At 47.8% G+C, this 27,612-nt stretch overlaps 1 protein-coding gene across 2 annotated transcripts in view; it reads right to left on the reverse strand.

Moving 5' to 3' along the window:
• Nucleotides 1–27,275, reverse strand: part of NARS2 (asparaginyl-tRNA synthetase 2, mitochondrial) — a 45,331-nt gene extending 18,056 nt beyond the window's left edge. For both annotated transcript variants that reach the window (XM_084292783.1, XM_084292782.1), the window contains exons 1-7: nucleotides 27,256–27,275; nucleotides 24,600–24,709; nucleotides 23,590–23,710; nucleotides 22,776–22,916; nucleotides 19,350–19,430; nucleotides 10,878–10,978; nucleotides 407–539 (exon numbers count right to left, since the gene is read on the reverse strand). In XM_084292783.1, the coding sequence (XP_084148909.1) occupies nucleotides 407–539; nucleotides 10,878–10,978; nucleotides 19,350–19,430; nucleotides 22,776–22,916; nucleotides 23,590–23,710; nucleotides 24,600–24,610 (588 nt within the window). In that variant the 5' untranslated portion in view covers nucleotides 24,611–24,709; nucleotides 27,256–27,275. The remainder of the gene's footprint in view (nucleotides 1–406; nucleotides 540–10,877; nucleotides 10,979–19,349; nucleotides 19,431–22,775; nucleotides 22,917–23,589; nucleotides 23,711–24,599; nucleotides 24,710–27,255) is intronic.
• Between the last annotated feature and the right edge of the window lie 337 nt (nucleotides 27,276–27,612).

Here is a 27,612-nt window from a genome sequence, read left to right on the forward strand (position 1 = left end):
TCCTGTCACCAGGCACGTGGGAGAACAGGCCAACCCCCACCTCGCTACAGCCTCCTTTGAGGTACCTATAGAGAGTGATAAGGTCGCCCCTGAGCCTCCTCTTCTCCAGGCTGAACAAGCCCAGCTCCCTCAGCCGCTCCTCGTAGGACTTGTTCTCCAGAATATACTCCAGAACCTGATATATTTCATAAGCCAAGAAATTAGGGTTCTAATCTACCTGTGTGGGTATTAACTCCCAAGTCCTGCTGGGTGTAAGCTGGCTCGTGCCGAAAGCAGGAAGATGCGTTAGCATCCATCATGTGGTTAGCGGTCAGTCCTGGAAAATCATTTGAGAGCAGCGAGCACAGCTAAGGGAGGAGGAGGGAATTCTGATGCTGGTTCTGCACAAATATTTGGGGGTGCCCACCTGCATGATGTCCTGGAGGCTCTCGGTGAAGGACAGCTCAGCCTCCACCATGTAGAACTCTGCCAGGTGCCGGCGACTCTGCGAGTTTTCGGCTCGAAACGTCGGCCCAAAGGTGAACACGTGGGTAAAGGCCCTGCGAGGAGACAAGAATGAGGTAGGTCAGGCCTGGAGCACAAGCATTATATTGAAAATCCCATCCACGAGCTCACTTTTCTCCCAGGATCTCAAAGCTTTCATGTTTCCATCGTGTCTTTGACCTGTTTAATGGCACTGCTGTGTATGGTGCTGCTACACTCCTCCAGTGGGGTGGGAAGAGGGGTTATTCGCATCCCTCCACAGCTTTCACATCCTTCCACAGTTAACTGAGGTTGCACAAACCCTTTGCAGCTTTCACAGAGCACCATTTACACCCAGGATGCTTTCTGTGGCTGCACAAGAAGAAAAACAACACGCCGCAGAACCAGATCACCACACCAGGCAGGCTCCCCTCATTTCTTATCCCCCCACATTTATCTGGCTGCAAGCTCTGACGTTTGCAGGTGCTGCGACACCCCAAAGCCCAGCAGTGCAGTGTCCCACTGCTGGTCCTGCTGGCACCCAGAGGGTGCAGGTGAAGTCCAGCAGGCTGGAAAGATGGTGCACGGCTTGCAGTCCCCCTCTAGTGGCAAGACCAAAGGTTATTCCAGAACTGGACAAGGAACCGGGCTTCTTCCACAGCTGAAAACGGTTCAGCTAAAAGGGATCCCCTAATTAGGGAGCCCCTAATGCAGAAAATGCTTATGGGATAGCACCTGGTGCTGAAGTGACCGTTGTGTTTCCTATTATCAAGTTCTTTCTCGTGTCTTTTTACTCTAACTGAAGACGTCTTCCTTGCGTCTTGCTCAGCACCTCTGGTACCAACATCTTGCAGCAAACATCTTCCGTGAAGGATCCTTTTCCTTTTCTATTCCCCGTGGAATATTCAACCTGATGGGATGTTGCCACGAACTTCTGCCCCGGCTTGATCCTCCTCCTCCAAACTGCCCTTTGCCTCTCCAAAAACCTCAGCGACGTTTAGCTAATTGCTGTAACGAGCCCGTTGCTCCCTGCCCAGCTCAGTATTACCTCACCAGTTCCTTGCGCTCCCCCATCTGGAGCCATCTGTTGTCTTCTCTTCTGGAGAAACACATTTCTTCCTCAACGCCTTGTGTGTTTTCTTTTTTTTTCTTTCTTTTCCATCTTCCTACAGCACCTGGCACAACAAGGTCTTGGATCCGAAGCTTCAGAGGCTCAACTGCTATAGCAATACGAACAACAAACAGGCAACAGTGAGTCACTCGGACAAAACTGGTCAAGGCAGGACTGGTCAAAACCTTTGGCTTGCTGTGGAGGACACAAAAATCGGCCTGCCGTGTGCTACCCGTGCCCAGGTCTGCTAAAATATTGCCATTTGGGGTTCTTCAGTGAAAAGGTTTTACCTAAAGGCATCGGTTTTGTCACAAATTCGGGTTGGAACAGACACAAAAATGCTTCCCAAAGCTCGCACCTGCTGAAGGAGGCACCCAGGACTGCTGGGTTGGATGTGAGGCTCTCCAGCTCCTCCCTGACGTGGAGATCTCGATCAAAACTTATTGCTCCGAGCTGTCAGCTGTGGCCAGATCCTTCACAGCCACGGATTGATTTTGTGTTGCAAGAACGAAGCCTCTCTGAAGCCTCCCCTATTCGGGGAGGACGAGTGCAGAACTCCCCCAGGCTCCCATTTCAGGTTTTTCTCAGCTCCAGGCATCCCCCAAAGCTGCGAGGAGGAGAGGAGTCGTGCATTTCTTGGGTTGCTTTTTGGGAACGCATGGATCCAAGTGGGTGTGAGGATTTCACCACGACCCTGGGATGCTGGCACAGGGAAACCAGGCAGCCAGCACACTGGCAAAGCGATTGGAGGAGCATAATAAATGCTTTCTCATCTGGCAACAGGAATTCAGTGCTGAGCAGAGGCCTGGGAGTAACAGGGAAGCACAGCTGAGATACACACAGCCCGTATTATCAGCCCCAAGCACGAACAATTATTTTTCAGCCAGGCTTTCACGTACTGCTGACTGTCCCCTGCCGCTCAAGACACGAAGCGAATCCACTCTGCGCAGATCTGACCTTTATTTGTGCTTCAGCTGCTAGTAGGAAACGTATCTGGGGTCGGACACGCTGCTGCATCATGCTGAGCATGTATAAATGCACCAGAAAACAAGGATTGGGGCTGCCTCTGCTTTGATTTGATGGATCATTTGATTTGACTCCTGTGCTTTCTGCTGCTCCTGATGAATCCTTCACGTTCCCAGCCCTCTGCGTGTCTTCCTCCAGCATTTAAAAATAACTTGAAGCTTCTGGTTGAGTCTCCAAAAAGTTCCTAGGCTGGCAGAGCCCCTGGGAAGCCGAAAGGGATGTGCTGGGAGATCCCCCGGCCCTAAGAACATCCAGGGGGGGAGAAATTTCCTCCTTTTCACCCCAAGTTTATTGCATTGCAACCTTCTGCTCCGAGAGCTTTGCGGCACGCAGACCGAGGGCTCGTTTCCTTCCAGCCTGCTGACAATTCATTATCGAGACAGTGATAGAAAGCACGAGGGGAGCACAAAGCATCCGTGCCCAAAGCTGCTTAAAAGGAGCCTTTTAATTAAAACTCACACGATGATCGCGGGGCTGAGCGTCCCTGCCTTCCCGGCCCTTTTTAACGCTGCAATCCCGACGTAATTAATTGTGCTGCTGGCTCCTGGGCCGTGCTCCTCTCCTGAGCCAGGGCTCCACGCTGCTGCCGGGGTAATAAAGACCGATCGGTGCTGCCGAAGCGAGGGGACGCGACTCCGAGCGAGTAATTCGTTCAAGGAGAGGTGATTCCTGTGCGGCCAAGGTCACGCCGGTGACACAGCCGGGGACAAGAGGAGGTTGTGACTCAGGGCTGAGCACCAAACCGCCCCGGGGCATTCAGCTTTCTGTCTGTAGGGCGCCCTCGTCCTCACCAGGGTCTGCGGACTCGTTTTGGAGGTGGAAGGCCTCCCTGCTCCACCAAAACGAGCGGCTGACTTTGCTCCGCTGCCAGCTGGCTGCAGCCCTTGACCCGAGCACACGTGGGATTGCTCAGGGATGCTGAAATTTCTAGCCCGAAACATCTTCTGGCCTGACACACGAAACCACCCGCACGCAGCGAGCCTTTCAAACAAGCCCATCCGATGCCTCCAGGGTCCAGATTTTGGAGGAGCTGGAAGCCCAGGGCTCCTACGATGCTGGCGAGGTGTTCAAAGAAGGGGGACAGCGCTTTGCAGCCTTGAGCTGGGCAGAAAACATTGAAAGGAAAGCTCAGCGTTGGACAGAAACACCTTTTTTTTAACCTCAGCGTCAAAGGAACAATCCCAGTACTGTCGTTGGGTGGTTTGGATTTTGCACAATGAAAATTGTTCATTTGCTGCTGAAAAGGCAGCGCGGGGAGGGGGAGGGCACTGCCGTGAGTTTTCTCCAGAAAAATGGGTTTTAAAGGATTCCTCAGAATACGCCAGTTCTGTCTGCCCCCTCAGGAGGGCCAGATGTGGAGGGCTTCATCCCGACACGGGCTCTTACAGCAGTCTGTGAGCTTCAGGCCTGGGCAGCGGTGCTGAGTGCTGAGGTTTCGATTCATGCTGCGCCAAGATGGGACCGTACTTCCTTCTGCAGGCAGCCAAAAATAAATACATAAATTAAAAACAACAACAACCAAGAAAAAAAAAAAGCTGTCTAAGTTCCCAGACAGGGACTGGGAAGTGCCAAACTTCCACCCCAGCCAGCCAGACTGAAGCAATGCAGCAGCTTCCCTCGTTGTGCCTTCCGAAGGGCAGAGTCCAGGGTGTGCAGCAGCAAGAAAAGGAGAAGAGGGGACCTGGCTCCTCTCCAGGCCGCCCTCCTCTGCTTGACCAGGGTCCAGGCAGGCTTGAATTAAGAGCAAGGTGATCCACGTTCCCCAATTGTCTGGCAAAGCAGCCCGTGCTCTGTTTGTTGTGTCTCACAGCACCGCCAGGCGTTATCCTGGGAGGTTACAGATGGGAGAGCGGGGGAAAAAGCGAGACACAAAGCAAACAGAGTTACTCAGAGCCACGCAGCCTCTTCTGCTCCAGGCGCAGAGATCTCATCAGCTCGGGCCCTCCGCCCTTTTACGAGGCTCTGCGGGGCTTTCTTCTCAGCGGAGGCTTGTTTTGTCCTGGTTTTGATATTAGGATGTTTAATTTAAGTCAATAAAACAACCCATTAGCGACGATAAGTCAAGCTGGGCTGATGAAAGCCACCAGAGCAGCTCAGCATTTATTCAAATCACCATCTCCCAGGCCCAAGCTGAAAAAGATCTTCCACAAGAAGTGATACAAAATGTTCTAAGCATTTACACCAACCAGGGTGCAAAGGGCTGTTTGAAAACTTCATCATCATCAGACTCCAAGCCTGAGCCGTAAAAATACATTACCGACAGGGAAAAAAAAAAAAGAAAGCAACCGTGCTGAACCCATTTTCCTTTCCGAGTGGAAAAAAAACATGGTCCCCACGAACTGCATTATAACAGCTTGCAAGAGGATTTTTTTTATTAAATGTCTTTTTTTTTTCCAGATGGACACTGCCTCTGCAAATATGGATTGCAGACAAATTACATTGGTGGGTGCATGACCACGAAGTGCCATGGTTTGGGCCCCATTTCCAAGTTCAGGTGAGGCTATTTAAAATTTCTGAGGTCTACAGTAAGCAAATAAAGTAAATAACTGTGCTAAAATCATATATTAAAAGCAGTATTGAACGCAACAAGCTCCAGCTGACTGCAAAACGCACCTACACAGATCCATATCCTCCTTTGGTGCAGGGCTGACAAGGCTTTGAAGAAATTCGGTGCACGCTCTTGTTGGATTTGTGAGCCTCTTTTAAAGAAAGCTGTGGAGCAAATGGGGCTGGAGCAAAGCAGGAGCTGCTTGAGCACGAGGCACGCTCACCTTCTCACCAGCAATCACGTTTGCCACAGTGTTATCAGCAACTGATGATCAGCTGAGCTGCAATAAGAGCACCTGCAGGCTTCTTGCTTGCCTTGCTCAGCAAGAACAAGTCTGCAAAGCCACCAGGAGTGTGGATATCGTGGCACAGGCGGCCGAGTGGTGATCCCCAGAGCAGCGTTGGGGCCAATTTTGGTTAATATTTTATCAGTGGTCTTGATGAGGGGATCAAGTGCACCCTCAGCGGGTTCAGAGATGACACCCTGTTGGGCAGGAGCGTGGATCTGCTTATTAGGAAGGTTTTGCAGAGGGATCTGGATAGGCTGGGTCAATGGTCCCCGCGCGTTTGTAGGGCATTCAGAAATGGTGTGGCCAGCATGACAGGGAAGTGATTGTCCCTCTGTGATAGCACTGTGTGACTACACTCCAGGTATTGTGTTCAATTTTGGGCCTCTCACCACAAGAAAGATACTGAGTTGCTGGAAGGCATTCAGGGAAGAGAAATGAAGGTGGTGAGGGGACTAGAAAACAAGACAGATGAGAACCGGCTGAGGGAAACGTTTAATCTCAAGAAAAGGAGGCTGAAGGAAGGTATCACTTCCTACACTACCTGAAAGGAGGTTGTAGCAAGGTCTCTTTGTTTCTGTGATTCCGTGATGCTAGAGATTGTGCGTGGATCCCAGACACGGCTACCATCAGCACATTCATTCTCTTCTGGCAAGAGAATTAACTGCTTCTCCTCCCAAAAAGGCAGAGGGAAGGGGCCAACAGCACATCCACGCAGGCTGTAAAGCCCCCGCCAGCTCGCTGCCCTACCTCCAGATCTGCGTTTGCCTTCCCACTACCACCAACTCATTAGCAGTCCCCGCAGCAGGCAGGGACCGAAGCGTGCGGTAATTGATTAAAGCCAGACACGGCACGGCTGCTTTTTATAGCTCCAATTAAGTGGCAGTCTAATTAATGGAAGTTAGCGTGCTAATTATAAAGAGGCTGTGCTGTGAGTCAGGCTCGAGCAACTGTTGTGCAAGAAACGTCAGATTTTTTTTCGGGGATTCAACGTAAATAATGAGACTTACACTGGTGAATTCCTTGCAGCAGGGCCGCCGTGCAACTGGACATCGTTCCTGCAGCTGCATTTGAAAGTATTTCAAATCTTACAGTGTAGAGCAAATATTTGCTTGAAGACAATGCAATCTTTTCCACCATTAGCATTGGGATCAAATTTTAAGGCTGCATTTGGCAGGCTGCTGAAAGAAAAGCCTCTCACGGATGCCTCAGATGCGTCTTTTTGCAGCCCGACAGCGTTTGCTGGAACAGCAGCCCCAAACGACAGCTCCCTGTCTTCTGTGCTTTGAAAAATTAGCGAAATGCTGGCATTTTAGCAAGGAAATCTGTGCAATTTTAGTCCCTTCTGAAACCAACAGGAAACTCACTGCTTTCAGCTCTCTGCAAACCCAGGCAGCCACAGCCAGAAGGGCTTTGGAGGACTGGGATTTTCCTGAGCCTCTCTGCAAGCAGAAAAGCCAGCTGCAGGACTGCAGAGGATGTCTGGAAAAGGCAGGACAGCAGCGAAATCCACGATGGCTTAGAAACCACAGAGATGTGCTTAAGGAGAGGGAAGGAGCATTATTTTTCAGCCAAACCAAGTTTGATAGCAAGACATTAACAGGCAGATGTCAGGGGGAAAGGCTGAGGTTTTAGTTCACAGGTCCTGGGGAGAAGTGCTGAACTAAAGGATAGTTCACTAAGACGGTCTTGGGACAAAATGGGAATTAAATCAATAATAAACTCAGTGACAGAATAATTCAAGCTGGCAGGGACGTCAGGAGCTTGCTAGTCCAACTTCTTTGCTCACCCTGCTCTCAGGCTGCTCAGGGTTTTATCCAGCTCAGTTTTCCAAACCTCTGAGGGTGAGAAGTGCACAGCCTCTCTCAGCAATCTTTCAATGCTTGACTGACCTCTTAACAAGTTTTTTTCCCCTCTATAATCACTTGGAAGTTTTCTTGCTTCATTTTATGCCCATTCTCTTGTCCTGTCATTCACCACTGCAAAGAGCTTGGGACTGTCTCCCCGATAACCTCCTGGCAGGCTGTTATTAGGTTCCCCCTGAGCCTTTTGCCCATTTAAAGGGAATTTGAAAAGAATAAGATGAAGAAGAGATGAGAAACCTACTGAGGGACTGACAGGAGTAGAAACAGAGCTAGGGAGGATGAGGAAGGAGATGAGAGAACTTATTGTGAGATTTAGGGAGGGAGAGGAGAGTCCCCAAAGCTTTTAAAAAGCAGTTTCTGCTAAATTCATGCTGCATCAGGCAGAACAAGCAGTGCCCGGGATGAAGGGCCAGGAAAATCAGTGCAAAATGTCAGCTGAAGGAAGACGGGCTGAAAGGAGAGGAGCAGGTAGGTCCTGTGGGAAGGTCAGGCGGGTGAAAGGAGAAATAAATGAGTAAATAGGCCCAGTGAGCTGTACTTCTTGGCAGCGATTGGTTTTGGTGCCTCTGAATCATCAGCTGTCACAGCCCCTCCAGGCTGCTTCGGGGCCCCAAAGGAGCCTTTATCCTTACAGCAGGATCACAGGTCAAGAAAATACCACGAGGACCAGCGGCTTCGCAGCGAGCCCGTGACATTTCAAAGTGGTTATTGGGACACACACACGCAGCCCTACAAACCTCTGCCCCACAGAGCGCTCACTGACTCATTGAAGATTCAAAAGCCCGAAGCTGAGGGCTGTGGTACTGAATAAAAGACTTTTCTGGAGACCTCCAGCAGCCCGCAGATTTACAGCAGCTGGCTCGTTCAGACGCCGAGCGGTCGACCTGGATGCCGTCAGCGCGGACGAGAGGAGAAATTGTGCCAAGTGGGCCGCTCGTGTCACGCCGAGAGACGAGACAAACTTCTCTGACCTTGCCTTCAAGATCAAGCACAGCAGACAGTCAACGCAGGAACTCCCCTTTTCTCATTTATTCTTGGAGAAAATGGTTCAAAATTTGTAAGGCCTAATAGCTCGTTGCTTTGCTTGTCAGCAGAAACAGAGCCCAGAGCTCTGGACACCGGGTACGGAGCACCACGTCCTAAAAGTGCCACGGAAAAATTCCTCTCTCCCCTCACACCACTCCTGGTTTTTAATGGCTTCTGGCAGGGTCTGTCCCCGCACCCTCACCTCCCACAGCAAGTCAGGGCTCCCAAACATTCCTACCTCGGGCTCCTCCCTCAGGCTCCCAGGGACCAGATGTTCCTGAAAGCTGTAGGGCTGCAGCAAGGCAGAGCTTCCCCAAAGGGAACTGTGGAAGAACAGCTCCTTTTCTGGGTATGAAAAATTCAGTTTGGCTAAAGAAGTGAGAGAAAGGGTCAATTTCATTGGATTAAACCCAAAGCACACAAATTCTTTACTGTTTTAACTGCTTTGTTTATCGGGCAGACCAGAATATTTCAGCTTTTGGGAAAAGGGCTCCTGCTTTTTACTGCTTTGAATGCATCACCAGAACATTTCATTACTATACTACAATGCACTTCAATTTCTTCACCTAAGGAGTCCTACTCAGAGACTAACACCCAGCTTGCTGGAAATAAACCAGAAATAAAAAACTTGCACCAGAAATAAAAAACTTGCACCAGAAATAAAAACGTGGCAGGATCTGAAGGGTCTCACAGCACCTAGGTGGTTAACGCCTCCCCTCCACTGCGATGCCTCGCACGTGCTTGTGCGCCGAGAAGAGCCCGAGCTATTTCTGATGGCTGAAGGGATTCAATAGCACTTGACTTCCAGGCCTCAAAAACTCACCGTGCTCAAATAAAAATGAAAGGAGCAGGTTCACAGAACGGTTACACCACCAGTAAACACAGCTTATCTAAATTTAGATGGCACTGGATCCACTCAAAACGCCTGCATGAACAACGTGCTACTGTAAAACAGGAACACGGAGCTGCGATACGATGTCCTGCGTTCAGAAGAGCGTTGATTTTTTGACAGAGCAAGGTGCACCCGAGTGACAGCGACGCAAAAAACACGTAGCAGACAGATCCTGAGTCTGCCCAGGTCAGCCTTCTGCTCCGTCCCCGAGCGGGCTGTGTACTATTGAAAGGGAGCAGAGTGATGTAAGGCAGCGGGGCTGTATTTCAAGCGAATCATTACGATCCATACTTTTTCTTTGGCTTATTTGATTTGTTGAATTACGTCTTCCAATAAAGGTCACGAGGCACGAAAGTCAATTAAGCCTCCCGCACGCAGACGGATGTCATCCCGTCTTCGCTCAGGGATGCGAAAAACTCTGCCACCTCTGCAGCTAAACAAACCTCGTCCTCATTATCTTGCCTCAGATAATGGCCGAGATGACGCAGCAGCCTGTGGCTGCCAAGTGACCCGTGCTTCTCTCGCAGCTGCCGGGGCACCACACGCGAGCAAGTCAAAAACATCCTGTCCATGGAGAACCTCCAGGCTGAGTGTTTCAGCAGACCCCATCTAGGTAGCCTGAGAAGAGATGCTTTCTCACAGACAGAATACGCCAGGCAGAAAACAGCTTTCTGAACAAATTCCTATTTTATTTTTTTGGTCTGTGTACAAAACTTGCCCCTTGAACAGCTTCCCTGCAGCTACTTACCAGCAGCCAGCTAAACTCTGCAACGGGGATTGAGCAGAAAAGAACTAAGCGTTTATTATTTGGTTTTCAGCACTGGGTGCAAGGCACGGGCAGCAGCTTACGACTCCTAGAAACATTCATTAGAGTCCGCATGAAAAGGGGAGGGCCTTCCAACTTCTAGCCACATTTTCTAAAGCTTTATTCCTCTCTTTTGCAGGAGATTCACACTGAACAGTAACTGATCACTTTGGAAGGAGATCTTTCCTCTCTGTCAGTGCACAGCGAATCCTCCTGGCACAGTCCTACCTGATCTCTGATAGGCTTTACCAGCAATACAGCTGGCAGACAGCTGAATTTGGTACCACATCTGAGGATAACCCACATCCTAAGGGCCCAGAACATTGTGCCTCCCAATAACAGGTTGTTCTGATGTGATTACATCTGTTTGATGTGCTAACTTAGTTAATTTATTGTGAACATTCAGTGTAGGTGAGGATCAAACCCACTAATCAAAGGGAAATGTGGCTCTGACAGGCTGTGACACTTTCACCACTATCAATCTCGGTGAAACACTAACATTAAAAGCTTAAGAATAATTTTTTATTGAAGTCAGTATTAACTGACTTTAATATGATCACTTCGGTGGCTACATTGAACAAGTATCTAGCGTGAAAGCCATGAAATGGAAGAAATCAGAATTGGCAGAGGGAAGAAACACAACTGGAAGACTGAAGGAGACAGATGAAGGAAGTTTGAACCAGAATTCATCAGGAGCCCAGCTTCCACCCTCCCAGGCTGGCCTCTCACACCATCATTCAGCCACTGTTGCTCACTTGGTTTCTGGCACACGTGGCAGGCACCTGCTGGGTACCAACGGGGCAAAATTGGCAAGTAAAACTCACAGATCAACCCAAAAACTTGGTATTTCGCTCACCCTGCCATCACTTCCAAATGGAGCTGGCCCGAAACCGTCAGGAAGGCAGGCACGTTGAAGAAATGGTTCTTTTCCGCAGATTTCTGTGTCTCATTTGATGTCTGCAAATCAAAAACGCACAAATTAGACTCCAGGTGCTTGAGTAAAGATCCCAGCTTCCAGCTTATTCCTTTTTTTCTCCTAAGAAACGGTATCAGAGTCGACCTGAACACCCCTGAGATGGAACCCAACCCCGTGCTAAGTTGTCCTAACACGTTTCCCATCTCTGCTCAGACAACTACCAGCCTTGAAAACCAATTCAGGCAAAGCACACTAAAACAAAAATAACGTACGGGATAAAACACCCCTGAGGACTTCTCTTTTTAGGGGTTTCAATCACTTAATGTGGCTGTGTAGTGAAAAGCCACACCCTAAGGGGAAACACCACAGCTCCCACCTCCTCTTTCAGTGATTTATGAGGAGGATGTGGGCTGTAGGTATCACAACAACTTACAGAACAAGCGTGTGAGCTGCAGCACGGCTCTCACCAAGAAAACTTGCATGTCTCAGCACCAAGGAAGAGCACCCAGTGCTTTCAGACATCCCTGAAACTAGCAGGGATTTTAAATCAGATGTCCAACAATTGTATCAGTTCAGCCACTGGAGAAGTAACTTGTTACGATGACAAAGCTTTCATAGGGTTGTTATCTGTCCCCAAGTTTTGAAGGGCAGTGAGTTTGTGCACAGCTAGAAGAACAGCTCTTCCCTACACACCTCTGGCCTTTGGATGTGGAATTTTGTCAAGAGCCCTGAATTTTGCTCAAAGTAAAAAAAATAAAAATAATAAATATATATATATATAATTTGTGTGTTTAAACATGGCTGAGCTGAAACAGAAATGGCATTGCAGAAAGGCAGGAGACACTAAGATGTAAACTAAAATGTCAGGAAGGACTTATTCATTGTTTAACAAGCCAGTCTGCCAACAAAGGTGATGGAAGCCCAGATTTTCTCGAGTCCTGGCTTCCATGAGCCAGGACATACAGCTGAAGGCCCTGCCTATCCAGAAATCTGCAAGCAGGTGGAGAAGTCACATCCCTCGTTTCTAGGAAATAAAACCACACAAAATGAAAATCCCACTGGAACATCTGTTGAGGAACAATTCACCCAGCAACATATAAAAGAAAGAAGGCAGCGGAGCAGCCCAAGTCTCCAAATCTAAGTACGGATTTTTCACTCTTCCCTAGCAAGGTGACTGGAGACTGAGAAGGGACTGAGAAGGGAAGGATCTCTTCCATTTGGAAGTTCAAAGCTTCACACAACGTTGCCTTCAAAATTCAACAGAGAAATGAGAAAGTGGGGCACAATCCCCTCCCTCGTGCTGCTGCTGCAGCCCAGGGCACACTTGGCTTTTGGGGCTGCCAGCGCACGGGGCCGGCTTGTGTTGAGCTTTCCTCTTCAAAATCAAGTGAATTTGTTTCCACTGGGAAAAACAACCAAAGCAAAACACCAAAGAACAACAGTAATCAGGAGAAAAAAAGCAAAGGAATATCTTCTTAGGACTTGTTTTTCCATCTTCAAAAAGGCAGAACTCAAACAATATGGAGACGGAGATATCACAACTTACACATTGCATATGCACTGAAAAACAAGGTTTAGTTTCAGCTTCTGCATAACATTTCAGGTCATCACATGTTTTAAGCATAAAAAAAATACGACAGAAGCTGTAGCAAGCTCAGTATTTGATTATGAAAGAGGTCTGAAAACAATCCCATTGAATGATGGTGTGTTTGGGGGTTTTAATTTACAGGCATGAAAGAGGAATTAAAAGGCCTCTGTGATGAGCCTTTTGAAAGTCATTTAAGATTGGTGCTTCTCTATTTCCCTGGTGGACACTGAGCTGACCAAACGACAGCAATGAACCCTCGAAGCAAAGCAAGCCACCAGCCACTGCGCTGCAACCAAGTTCAGGAAGGTGACTTCTCCTCTCTGCTCACCACCGGTGACAAACCTGGAGTGCAAGATGCTGTGCTTGATACCAGAACTACAAGGACACAGCCAAGTGAGTCCAGCAAAGGGCCACGAAGATGAAAAAGAAGCTGGAGCATGTTTCAAATGAGGGGAGAGAGATGTGGGAGTGTTCAGCCTGGAGAGGAGGCTCAGGGGGATCAATAAATACCTGAAGGAAAGGTGCAAAGAAGATGAAACCACGTTCTTTTCACTGGTGCCCAAAAAACAAGGCAATGGGCACAGATTACAACAAAGAAGACGACCACACTGTGAAATTCCATCTGACAAAAATAAACTTAAAAAAAAAAAACACACAAAAACACCACCACAATGAAGGTGATCAAACAGTAGAATAGGCTGCCCAGAGCCTCCATCTGTGCAGATGCTCAAAACTCAACTGGACACAGTCCTGGGCAGCTTGCTCTATCTGACCCTGCTTGAGTGGCAGTTGTATTAGATAATCTCTAAGTTTTATCAACAATTTTTATTTATTTTTTTAAAGTGAAGATACATGAGAATTTGTTTCAGCATTTTCTATATCCCAACGTCATCCCTAAGCTTTGGAGGAGTCAAAGGTCCAGAGAAAGGAACTCTGAGGCTACTCTGAGGTTTTGCTGATCAACATTTGCTTCAAAATGAGTACGTCCTTCTGAGATACATTTGCAATACCCACTTTTCACAGCCTAGTTCCTAGGAGTTATGCTGAGCACAGCCAGCTCAGCTAGGCATGTCACTGCCTCTAGCCACCCTGCTCCTCAGCTTGCTTTGTCATGGGGAGGTTGCGAGGCTTGGGCTTGTTTGCCAGCCTTTGATATTCCGCAACCTGCCATTTTACTCAATGAGATGGAAGGTGTTGCTTTTTGTTCTTAAAAAGCTTCGCTGCTCATCACAGGGATGAAACGGAGACTGTCAAAGAGCTCAGATCACAAGGCAGGTTTATCTCTTCGCAGCATCACCCTGAAGAAAAGAGCGAGCCTGCCTTGCTCGCAGAGATCAATGGGAAGAGGACAATTTGTGGCTGGAACCCCAGGACGGTTTCCTTTGTTTCAGAGATTTTGCAGTTCTAAAAAAAAAAGAAAACAAGGATGCAGAAGCAGGCCCCTATTGTTCTCTTCAAACAAAGCCAAGGTATTTGTTCAAAAACAATACGGATATTAATAAACATCCAAACATCCACATCCCACAGTCCCAGAGCCACGGCCAGAGCGCTAGAGAGCAGAGCCACGCACCACCCCAGCTTCTCTTCCTGGAAGTTCAGTTCAGCCACGTTCCTCATCCCACCAGCGAAAAATCCCACCTAATCCTGTAGGATGCGACTTCTAAACAACGAGAAAGAGACGGGCTGGAGGCAGGAAAAGAGCAGAAGATGACAGCCATGAAATCTCAGCGCTTCCCCCGGAGCCACAAACAGGATACAGCTGTCTCCACGAGCTGGGGCCCGGTTTATTTACGATGCCTTTTGTGTCATTTTTCATTCTCCGTATCAGATGTAATCTCGGCGAGGCACGGGGAGAATAGACACAACATTAAGTAGGAAAACGGAGAGACTACAGGGCTTAGAAAAACCTGCAGGCAGTTTGCTGGGCCACCCAGGTCCTGGGATGCGAGTGTGCGCTGCAGGCAGCTCCTGGACTGCTCCCAACACAAGTGGAAGAGCGAATGTAGCAGCCTAAATAAAAGTTTTACTCCCCTTCAGCTTCCCAGTCGCTGCCTCTTCCCTTCATTTTGAGGCACAAAGCTTGATGAGTGGGTATTAGGAGCTGGAAAAAGAAAACAGTGCACTCGCCACACAGGGAAGATGCCTCCCTTTTCCTTCAGAGCCACCTTCAGCAAGGAGGCATCCCATAATTAGCAGCTTCCCATCTCACACTGACTAACTTGCTGGAAGGGGTTCCTCCACTCTACACGTTCAAGCACCAGACTTTGCCTGCCACTTCCCAACCCAAGAATACCTCCTTGATAAAAGACAGGGGGGGAAATAACGCGTTTGCTTTCAAGTTCTCTCAATTTCCTCATTGAAAACTCCTCTGCGTGCAGTGGGGAGAGAGGGAGGGGCAACCCAGATGAAACAACACCTCGGTGTTTCTGCGTAAATGCCCTATAAATGCACTGGGATTCGACACCGACATCAAAGGCTTTTTATTCTCATTCTAAATACGAGAACAACTGGATTTAGTACCTGTTTTGTTTTCCTTCTCCGATGTCTAATGATTTAATTTAAAAGCCATTCACTTTGATGTCAGTTTTGTATTAACTTCTACTCGAGGCAATTAGCTTGAGGAAAGCATGAACCGTTTGATTCTGTCTTTCCCTCCATGCAAGCCAAACGCACGAAGGGCTCAGGGAAGACTTGGAAGGCTCACAGAAATCGCTGCTTTAGCTCCAGACCAGCCCCACAATGCCACGCTGCTGAAGGTTTATGGTAGCAGGGCTTTAATCCAGACCTACACTGCGATGCCCCATTATAAACATGAGTGAGTTTCCTTTTTTAGACAATCTGCACAATTTTCCATCTTCCCAAAAGTCCTCCTTGCAATTTCAGCCCTGATTCTGATCAGCCGGACTCCCGCTGGGCAACGGCAGCTGGTTCTGCCGAGAGAAACATCTCGTTAACGTGTGCTGGAGCTACAGAACTATAGAGATGAACCGGGTAGAAAAAAAAAAAGCAGCAGAAAGTGGGAGAGCCAGGAAAGATGAGAGCAAGCCCTCCTGTGGCTCAGTTCCAGCTTCCTCTGACCCTGCTGAGCAGCTCCCTTGAAGTCCCAGGTACTGGCTGCCTCCCAGCCTGTGACACATCCCTCATGGGGAACCACCTGAGGGACACTGATCCTGGGTGCATTTCACCCGGATTCTCCCCAGCAGATCCCAGCCTTCCTTGGTGCTGACAAGGTTCTTTTTCAAGAGGGCTGAATGAAAAATAGGAGTGAGCTTCTGCACCTTCAGCAGCAGGCACACATTTCGGGTTCTGCAGGAGGTGCAGCCATGAACTTGAGCTCCTCAGGGATCTAGAAATGTTCCTTCCTGTAAGCAGGTGGCAAAACAGTAAAAAAAAAACACCTTGCATCATCTCTGGACACATTTTAGAGAAGAATAATACCTGCACCTTCCCCACAGCAGCTCAGCACAGTCAAACAAGGCAGCTGTCCAGGGAGCCAAGTGGAAAAGACAAGGGAAAGAGACCCAGAACACAGGGAGTTTGCAGACAGAGTGGGAGGCTGCTGAAAATAGCCAGGAACAGCCACGCAGCCGGGTCACAAAGACAAAAGGCAGGCAGATTTCGTAAGGAGCAGCCCTAAACGAAGACTCAGTAAAGATTCTTTCAATACACAAAATCTTCTACGGATTTTAGACTTAAACAGAAGGAAAATCTGAGGAAAGGATCCGCCCTGAGGTCCTCAGAGAGCTGGTACAGAGGAATTATTCTCGGATTAAAAACAAAATAAACCTATTTCACCCTGCTGGTCTGAGTTCTCCCAGTTTCACAGGTTACCTTGCCCTCCTTTGCATTCTGCTAAAACCCAGATTACAATATTCAGAGCTCTGCTGGCCTTTTCAGTCAGTTTATTTTAAAGAAGGCAACACAAGCGAGAGGCTTCCACCAAAAGAAGATATTGTTAAAAGGTGCAGAGATCTCCACTGATGTTCTCAAACAGGTTAGGGTTTGCCTGGCTGTTTTTACACAGTTTCTCCTCACACTTTCTTTTTGAAAAGCTGTAGAAAAATCTCCAATACAAAGGATTTCTCTGAAGTTTGCACCATCTTGTGATTTATTTATTTGATACTTGATGTGGTCTGCCTACTACCCTCTTCTCGTTGTTCCAGTGCTTCATTTTTCAAATATTTTCTTAAATTGATTTGCCCACCAGACAGGAAAAGTGATTCCCCCCCATCCCAAGCCCTACTCTGAGAACATCACAACCCAAACTATGCACAGACTAATCAGTGCACTCAAAACCAAACAAAGATAATGAGGAAGCCAAATCTATAAACAAACACAAATCCTCCAGGATTAGGAGGTCTAGGAATTAAAGATCACACGCCTTCACAAAGCCCTTCCCTTCTAACTCAGGATACTGCTTTCCCATCTCTTCAAGTCTCATGTGAAAACAGATTCTTCCTCTCCTCACTTTCCACCATCTCTAAAGAATGTCTAAGCCTGCACAGCCACCAGACGTCGGGCAGAGGATTAAAACTGGCAGGGAGGAGAAGATGGCCATTAAATGTACTCATTTACAGTGGATGCAAAAGTCTTCTGTGGCCTTAAAGGCTACTCAACCAGACCTCGCAACTTATTCCACCCACGCCAGCACAGCTAAACTGGTGAGACCATCCGTTTTCGACACTGCCCGATGGAATTTAAAACAAAAAATGCAGAAAAACCAGCCCTGTCTGCGTGCAGGCTGCAAGCAGCAGGCACATTTTAACTACAGATTCAGGAGCCGTAGGACATCAGCTGAGGATCTGCGTTAAAAGCTTACGTCCAGAATTTACCTACTTCTTTTTTAAAATGAAGGATTTCATTTGCAGGTTGCTCTCACTGATTCCCATCCCCACAGTTCTTGCTTCCTGCTTAACTGCAGGAGCAAGAGGAATTTATTCTCTCCCTTACCATTTGCCAGCAGTGCATTAAGGGCTACAGTGACTGCATAGAACAGACAGGGAACATGTTGATGTCTGGTTTGATTAGAAGCACACAGAGGCTCTGGGCTTTGATGTGAGCACCACAGGAATGCTGTCACCCTCACTGTTGTCCATCTCACGGATCCACATCCACAGAAGGATTCATCTCCCCCAGATTTCCACGGCCAAGAAACGCTCTCACTGCGTGAGGTGGTCTTGGATCTCTGCTAACCAAGACCACTTCTGAGCAGAGCTTTAAGAAAAGAAAACCACACCCTCACTAAATTAGGGCAGCTGACGAAGCAGTGCTCAGAGAAGAAATGAGAAATCAAGGAAAAAATCTCCAGAAGCCCCTTGTCTGTGGCACAGAGCTTTCAGTGAGATACTTGCACTCACTTTCAATGGGACTCAGCACTTGTTCCACACCTTTCTAGATCAGCTGTCACCACGTCTCCCCAAGACAGGTATTATTTTCCACCTAAGCAATCAGACTGGAGCGAGCCTAGGAGATTTGCCTTGAACTCTGCGTTAAGATCCAGCTTAGACAAGTTTCAGATTTGCACTTTACCACCTCAATCTCCATTTGCATCAGTGCTTCTGCTGCTACCAGCCACCTACGCTGCAGTCCTGCATCCTTCACAGCTTTCAAGTGGATACAATTTGTACCAAAGACGTAATGCACGGTACAGCTGCAAACTGGATAATGTTCTCATCATCAAGTGTCGCTTGTTTTCACGTCTTCATTTGCATGCAACAGCCTGGAGCGAACCTTCGGTGCATCGAGGGATCTCAATTAAACAGGAACAATTTAGTTTAGCTAATCAACTCTATTGTCACAGCGAGCAGAACGCTGAGCCACATGTATTGCTCTGGACTGGTCTGGAAGGGAATCTCTGCTAGCACAGGTTAGGCAGCGAGATCCTGAGGAACGAGTACTCGGAGGCTTTTTGTCATGAGGCAGCAGAGAAAGTGCAAGACATGACCCTGCAGCAAGCAACTGCTACCTCAACAGTTTTTCTGTTGCTTACAGATGATTCACCAGCAAGGCTGGAGCCGCCGAGCGTTAAGTAGCAATGGATGTAATTGTTCCAGACAGAAGAGTACATTTCAAATATAGAAGTAGGGAAAGCAGATGGAATTTCCTATGATTCATGGATGTGGGGGTTCGGAATCACGAGAAATCTGCAGGGAAGAGCTTCGTGGTTACAGTCGCAATTAAGCTTCACAGGCGGTTTTGACCCAGGGTGTCAACTACTTAAGAAAATGACAGATTGTGGCAGTAGCAAGGTGGACAGACGGGGAGACTTGGCAGAACTGGGAGACACGGCAATTTCAGCCATGAATTCCAACATGCAACAGTAGCAGCTTGCAAGGAGGAATATATACACGTCTGAAAACGGTTTTAGATACCGCTGACTTTCTTTTAAGGAGTTCTCATGGTTGCAAAGAAGAACCCGGCTGAACTACATTCTTAATTTCAGAGCTAAGAAGTATTTGTTTCTGGTAGGCTGTCCTGAATGTCCCATCCCATCTCTTGGGCTCTTAGGATCGCGTCCTTTTGCTTACTAAGATGTTCCACCTTCCTCTGCTGCTCTTTGTGAGCCTTTCCACAGCACCAGGGAGAGAAAAACCTCGGCAGTACAAAAGGTGCTGATTAATGCACTGAACAGGACTTAAAGGAACGCATCTGTTTTACTCCGCCTCAATTATTAGTTAAGGCAAACGACTGCTATATTAAAAAACTAATCACAGCTGTACATAAAGGGAAGCTTTTATAAAGACAAACATTTCCTCCGACCTTCAATGACTCCAGAACTGCTCTGCAAGCAAAAATCACAACGAACTCTACCCAACCCAACCTACCTCAATCTGAAAGAGTTCCCCAGCACCTTCGCAGTCATTCGATGTGATTATGGGGGTATGGATGTGCACGTAGCCACGATCCTGGAAGAGACAGACCACGGGAAGTTAACCAGCTGAAAATATCAAGCAGCGACTGCAAGGATGACATCAACCAGCACACATCATGACACAGCTATTAGTCCCCAACCAGGGCATCCTGAGCAGCCTTTCAGGCAAATTCTGCCTTACATGGACAAAGACAGAACACTAGCTAAATTTTATCATGATTTACAAATCCAAATGTGCATGATAAAGTGTTTTTGCAGCTGTTCATTTCCACACCACTCCCCTTTCTTTTCACCTCCTCCAGTATTATTTTATTGTATGAATGGTTTCAATCAAATTTCATCCCTGTGGCTTCAACATTTCAGCTTCTCCCAACTTTTTGGAAGTTGATGGTTGAGCAGAAGACACCGTGATCTCCACCAAGAGAAATGTTCAGGTGTGTTAGATAACAGATCACGTCTTGCATGGCAAAGAGACCTTAAAAACACTCAACCAATGTGAAAATGTCACTCATACCTCACATCATCTTAGATAGCAAGGTTAAACTGGTTTGAAGAGACAGGGCTTGATCATTGTCTAGGTACCCTGAGAAGAGGACATTCTTTAGGACAAGAGGGAACAGCCTCAAGTTGTGCCAGCGGAGGCTCAGGTTGGCAATGAGGAGACATTTCTGCTCAGCAAGAGCGGTCAGGCCTTGGGACGGGTTGCCCAGGGAGGTGGGGGAGTCCCCGTCCCTGGGGGTGTTCAAGGAGAGGTTGGACGTGGTGCTTGGGGACAGGGCTTGGTGGTGACATTGGTGGTAGGGGGGTGGTGGGACCAGATGATCCTGGAGGGCTTTTCCAACCTTAATAATTCTAGGATTCCAATAACCCATTCAGGAAATGGTTTACAGATCCACCAGAGGCTCCTGAAGGCAGGTAGACTGTAGGAAGAGCGAACCCCAGTTCTCTGAGATTCTCTGCAGAGCAGCACCAGGGTTTTAAAACAGCTGCAACGCAGTTTCCAGCGGATGGGTACACCAAGCAGACCTCAGACGTTCACATATTGCGAGTTAAGAGGCAAAAATGGGAGCAGAACTGTACCGTCTCCTCCCTAAATTAGTCTCACTGACGAGACCTCTGGTGAAGCACAGATCATACCTGTGCACATCAAGGCACACAAGACCCTTGAACTAGCACCTTCCGGCTGAGAACAGACAAACTTGGTTTCTCTCGTATCACTTTAATGTCTAGCACAAGGGAACCCCTTTAAAAATCAGGGTGTGACAGCATTAGCATGACACAGGCAATTAAGTAGCATAACCCACTGTCTGCTCCCAGAAAACACCCAAAAAGAAAGATAAAAATCAATGTTTCTAGAAGCTTAAGTTCTGATTTTATCAGAATAACACAAATTCAGGGAGGGCAGCTTTAGCCTACCAACACAAAGCGCAGGTTCTCTGCTATCATCCCACACACGCTCCAAAACCTGCTGGGCACAGGTCCTACCACCCCAACACGAGATTTCAGGATCCTGCCCACATTTTTTACAGCAACCATTAGCACTGCACACAAGAAGATGCACGATTCACATTCCAAAAAAATAATGAATGAACCTTCCAAAGCAGGCAAGGGTTCTTCTGCGTGAGCTGCACAGGTCAGATAACTGCTGTCTAAGATGTGGAGATAATAAAAAACTCCTGCATTATTCCCGTTATTAAAGCTCCTAGAATACTTCAGATCACATCATTTGCCCTAAGAAACCTGGAAATTAGTTAACATGCAAATCAGAGATGATCTGCAACCATTTCACACTGCCCATGAACAATGTTCCTACCCCACAAGGACCACAAGACCCAGGGGAAGATTTAAAGATGACATTTTAGACTGCCACATCCAAACCAAAGGCATTTAGCATTAGTCATTCACTGCTGGCTGTAAACTATTAGGCTAAAAAAAAAAAAAAAAAAAAAAAAAAAAAAAAAAAAAAGCTTTTAAAGTTACAGACAGTTTAGATTAGCTTTGAATTAAAAAAAATAAAAACATTTATTTTCTTTCACCATTAAGCCCTTTACAGTTCTGCACAGTGGAAACTGGTTATATTTTTATATTTTTTAGATATCACACGCGTTGACAACGTCAAGTTTGAAATTGCAGCACTTCTGGGATGATGTAGGCGGCAATTTTTAAAAAAAGACTCATTTCTGATGAGAGGAAAGCAAACAAGCCCCAGACATTCCTGGTGCTAGAACAGTCGTGACATAAGCATTGCAAATGGCAGGTCTGGGACCAAACCTTCCTTATCTCTTAAAAAATAACTTCACCATAGCCGCTGCTGCTGCTAAAATAATAATGCTTTATATTTTGCAGTAGTTCTCCTCTCCTGAGCATTTTAAACAGGAAGATGTCAGTTTGAGATGGGATCAACTTGGAGAAGTAAGGCCTCTGTCAGAATAAAATGTTTTCTGGTATCTCTGCTGGCTTCCTCATCCCAGTTTGGTTACAAACTTTTGGAGGTATTGCCATCTAGTGGCTCGCCAGCAGACCGCCAGCAGTCAGGTTCTGCATTACCAGCTGGCACAAGGCTGGAACTAACAGCAGCTTCACCTGACACCGCGTTTCTGTTAAACTCTTCTACTACAGCTGAACCCATCCTAATTCAAATAAAACTTTTATTTCAATGAACAGCTTTAAAAGGAAAGGGCTCGGGTGTGTTGGAGAACTTTCTGCCTTATTTTCTCTACTCATGCAGAGAATTCCATAGTCTCTGTGTAGCATCTTGAGTCGGAATTAACTCACTGCCCCCTGCTGCCACTGCCTGCACAAAGCCTACAGCCTGCCTGCAGCTTAAGGGATGTCAGCATGTCCATAAACACAGGTACCTCCCACCCACCAGTCTGAAATGCATTAAAAAAACAGGAGTGAATTAATCTCAGCTAACAACATCCATGCAGACTTGTAGCACAGTAATGAAAAGGTAAGAATTGGGAGGATATCATGAAGATCTGAGTCACTTTGTCTGCATCACACAGATTTCCATGTGGGAGGCGGCTTCTGTCCAAGGTCACTGCTGAGGGCCAGTGAAAGGACTCGGTGTTACGGCGTGTTCTGCAGACCACACACGCTCACGGGCAATTATATTGCAGCTCAGTGAAAGGGATAAAAAAAATAAAACTATCAGGAAGTGGGTGGAAAGACAGTAACAAGGCCACAGATGTGCTAACCACCACAAAGAACAGCCTGGCCAAGGCCTCAGCCAGGCCCAGGCCTGAAGAGAAAACCACTACGCCCCAAATCTGCACCCTGCAGTCAACACTTCACGCTCCCTACCTCTTCACGTGCCTCTGTGAAGCCCGAGCAGGGAGTGTTTTTACACAAAAAGCTCAGCAGAGAAGGGAGCTACCTGGAAGAAGGAGTGGATCGCTGCGGTGGCTTCGCTGCGGATTCTCAGGAGGGCGCCGAGTGCGTTGCTTCTGCATCGCAAGTGGGGGAACTGGCGGACGTACTCCAGCGGATGCCTCTCCTTCGCTTTCAGGGGGAACGACTAAAAGCAGCAAGGGAAGAAAAACAAGAGGATGAGAGCTTGGAATCACCGCGGTTTTATTGCTGTGTCCATCTCTGAGTAGTAAAACTCACTTGTCATTACAAAGCAGGAAGAAAGAAACGCTTTTCTCTGGCTTTTCTAGTTATTTCGTGAAGTTTTATGCTTACAATTTTTGAACAGAAGAGAGCAGCACTCTGAAATGTATTGTTTGGATGTTGAGCCCCCTTCAAAGCCAACTGCTCATCTCGCTACTGCAACAACGAGCTGTTTCCAAACGTGCTTGGGGCAAATTCTCCTGCCTGCACAATCCGAAGGGTTTAACCAGTGCCTCTGTTTCCCAGATTTGTAGCCAGGCCAGATTTAGCAGGTAAAGCACCTAGCACAGGTAACTGCTGCAGGCTGGGAGCAGAGCACGCACTCAGCTGCCAACACCTGCACCTGTTTCCACGTGGGAACAGCTCTGCCCCAAAACAGAGCATTCGCAGTGTTCCTATCAACTTTTTTTTTCCTCTTTTGATATACCCTACACCCAGCGCTGACAAATCAAAGCCCGCAGGAGCATTCAGACTCAAAGCAAATCCAGTTTGAAGCATGCTCTGCTGGATCCCGGAGCCTTTTGATATTTATTCCCCAAGCGACCCTACCAGCTGGATTGCCTGCTGCGGCGACGTACCAAAGCGTCACAAGGTCCCACCACGCGAATGCTTTCAGCCTTCAGCTCCACGTTTTGCATCTTGTGAGGGCTTTTGACCAGTTTCCCTCGTACTTCCACCGCGCTTCCAAAAGTGAGGTCTCTAAGAAAGCCAGAAGAACAGCAACCAACTGGGGGTTGGCACAGAGTCAACCACAGTGAGCAGAGACTGCTGTTAAATTAGGTAGAACACTTGAGATTCGGCACTACTGCTACAATACCTCTTGTAACTGATGGGAAGTTATCAAATGCAGTCAAACATTATTCATATTTCCACCTTTTAATAGATTTATAAAGCAACAGAGGAAAGCAGGACTCTAGCAGTGTTGGAAAAGTGAGGGGTAGAAAGGCTTTTATAAGAAGGGGTTATTGGTGGGGACAAGTCAGGCTTATAGGAAAAAAAATAAAGATCAAGTGATGGACAGAAGGATCCTGGATCACCCTGAACCCTATCCCAAAGAAGAATTGAGAGTAACAAACAAAGTGAAGCTGGAAAACAAGTGCATTATTCTATTATCTTGTGATAACAGACTAATAACAATATATTTTACATAATAATAAGATTACCTCGTGCTACTAGAACAGGCACACCTATCCAGGAGGTATGTTGACCCAACCATCCCTCAAATTACCACGGTAAGAGCAACAGCTCTCCAGAAAGCTGAGGAACAGCCACCCCTGGCTACAGGGTATGATTTCCTAGGTCCAACAGCAGCCCAGAACGCCCGCGCTACTACAGCAATTAAAAAAGTGAGATCTAAATTAATCTCACGGGACAAACAGCTGAACAAGAAGGCCTCAGGTAAGAGGAGACAGAGTAATTGGACCCTCTCCATCCTAAAACCATCCCCAGAGAGCCCAAACTGCAGCAGTGCCTTTCCTGTGGGCAGGTGGGAGCTGCTCCTCCAGCAGTCTGGTGAGTCCCTGTGCTGCGAGGCCCTGGGAGCGCTGATAACCCCAGATATTTCTGCAGCTGTCCTAAAGCCACCAACCTGCTTTCCATGCTGGGGTCAGCCACCACCTGGAGGCTTTCCAGAGAGCTCCCATCGTTGATATGCAGGAACAAAACCTCCTTCTGGGAGCGGACGGAGCGGACCCAGCCCTACGGGTGAAAAAGAAATTTGTTATTTCTTTATAAAAAGAAGTTTATAATTTTTTATTTCTCGTTGTAAGATTGACCCACGTCTCATTGGAGCTGAGAATACCAAAACTGGCAAAGCATTTTGAAGATGAAAAACATTTTGGCAATGTACATGTTTCATTATTGTACACGTATTCATTACCTCCTTTCAGAACTCTTTTATCACAACAGTCCAAGAATGCAGAGTTTTAAGATAAAACACTCGAGGCTATTCTGACAACTTTAGTACCGACGGGTTGCAACTGGAAGCTGTTTTTGTATACATGCCATCATGGAATGATTTGGGTTGGAAGGGAGCTCAAATCCCATCTAATTTCAATCCCCTGCAAGGTCAGGACCCTCTGCCCCAAGAAATAAGGAAGAAATTCTGCCCTCTGAGGGCCTGGCCCAGGCTGCCCAGTGGAGGTGGGGGTGCCCCAGCCCTGGCTGGGTGGGGCTGGGTGCAGGGGGCAGAATTAGGTGGGCTTTAAGGTCCCTTCCAACCCAACCCATTCTGTGATCCTAAAAAGTAAAATTTCCCTTAAAAAGAATTTAAAATTTACAGTCAATACCAAGCCACCAAGCAGAAGTCACAGCAAATACAACCCCCTCAGCAGCTCCCCAGCTCACAAGAGCTGAGACAAAGCTGAAAAACCATCCATAGGGAGTTTCCAGCTCATCTTATAACACGGCTACAGAGAACACCTAAAAACAGCGCTGCTTAAACAACTAAACCAGGCCCACGTGTCCCATCGGTTTTGTCTTTTCCTTAACTGGCCCCAAAAGTTTCAAAGACTTCAGGCCGAGCATGTGCTTCGGGGATTTCATACAGACAAAACAATTTGAATCCGTCTCCTCGGACTGTCTAGACTGAATGAACTGCAAGAATTAAACAGCATCAGAAGGGAAGCATTCTTCAAATTACGGAGCGACTACTGACCCCGGGAAGGCAGGGCCACATTGCGAGCTAAACACTGGAGACATTCCAATCCAGATCACGGCAGCAAAGCCAACACACATTTAAAATCTGCCTGAGGTATTTCCACAGAACCTTCAGACCTCGTGCACAGCAAATGCCTACTTAACTGGGGAGGGCAGGGGAGGCAACAGCACGCAAGAACTGTGAAGGCTTTAAGGCCATAAGCCTTGTGATCACCAAAACTTCAGCTTTTCTTCCAGCCTCGCCACTTCAGCAGGCGTTCACCTGGATGTCTGCTGCAGGTGTTGCTCCTGGAGCAGTAACTGATTCAAGGAACAACCAGGCTTTACTTCAGGACTCTTACATGGCACAGCATCCTCATATTCTTACAGCTAAAGCAACAGGTGTTAAAAAGGCATTTCAGACAGCGACATGCCTCAAGCTGTTGTGCTTATCCTCTGTATTTCTGTAAATCCCCAAACGTTACACTCTATGCATAATGTTTACCGTATAATGGCAAGTGTTTTTCTTAGTTTCTTCTCTTGCAAGTGCTCCGTAAGAAAACAAATAATCCCCGAACAAAGAAACATCCCTAATAGCTTCTTCCCACCTCATTGGGCAGCTCTGGGATTTGTTAAACACAGCCATGAGTCCTGCATCCTGCAACAGGAAAATATGAGCGTGCCCTCAGGCTTGTAGCAGAGCCGCAGAGGCTGTGGCAGCGGTGTTTTGACCGCTTCGTACCCCATCAGAAGCACTCCGGGGTGACAATCCCCATTCAGACCAGGCTGCAGTTTCCATAACTAAAACCTGGCCATAATAAGGTTCATTTTAAGCTACGGCAGTTTCCCAGTGCAGCTTAACGCTAAAGACATTTGTGCCAGCACAAGGGAAAAGAAACAAGAAATAAAAAGGCGATATTTGCAATTCCAGCACCAGTTTATTCCAGCTTGCATTACCAAACTTCAAAAGAAAAGCACCTGTGCTGGCTGAGCTTCATCCTGCCCCATTAGGCTACATCTAGGTGTGTGCAGGTTTTTGTGTCAGCGCCCAGCCCTTTACAGCCTGATCCTCAAACGCTTAAATTGCTTTAGAAGAGAAACCATGCATCTACAAGCACTGCTCTGTCAGAAACACCTGAAAATGAAGACAACTGTTTGCTGAGGAGATGGAACAAGGTCTAAAAAAGCTCAATACTGAAACTTTACCTCAGTCTACCTTGGTTCACATCTACCTTAGCTCACAGCTGGAGCTGGGCATGAATGTCAGCCCTACCTGATGCTGCTAGAAGCCCTGATGTGGAACAAGCCCTAAAGCAAAACTTTAAGGAAACAGCAGGGCACAGATTGTGGTTCCCTGTCCCAAGCTGAGCAGACCCAAACTGGCTGGATACAGAACCAAACTGGTTTGGATGCAGCCCCTCATGGGACAAGCCTCTCTCTGCACCTTGCCCCGAGTACTTCAAGCATCTGAGCCATCAGCAGCCGAGCGAGCAGGGGCAGGCAGAGCTGGCGAGAGGCCACGCAGGAAATCGGCCGCTTTTTGAGGAAAAATCACCACACAGAACAGCAACAAAAGCAGCTCGCCTCCCTTCCGCACCGCCACACACCTGCACCTGCACCTCGCCCGCTGCTTCCCGGGCTCCCAGCGCCTGGCGGACCCGCAGCCGCGCCGCCGGTGCCCGCTGCTCCCTGTGGAGGGAGGAGGACGAGGAAAATGAGGAGAAAGAAGAGGAGGAAGAGGAAGAGGAGAAGATGGAGGAAGGGCAGCGGCGCAGGGCCCGCCACCCACCCCGAGCCCCCAACATGGCCGCCCCCAGCGGGCCTCGTCCCCTCAGAGCGCCCGCCGCCTCACGTGACCGCCTCAGCCAATGGCCGCCGGAGGACCGCCGCATGGAGCCAATCAGAAGGGAGAGCGGCAGGGCGGTCTGCCGAGCAGGCGCAAAGGCTGCTGGGAAATGTAGTTT

The sequence above is a fragment of the Netta rufina genome (assembly GCF_964035555.1).
Source record: "Netta rufina genome assembly, chromosome: 1".
Lineage (NCBI taxonomy): Eukaryota > Metazoa > Chordata > Aves > Anseriformes > Anatidae > Netta > Netta rufina.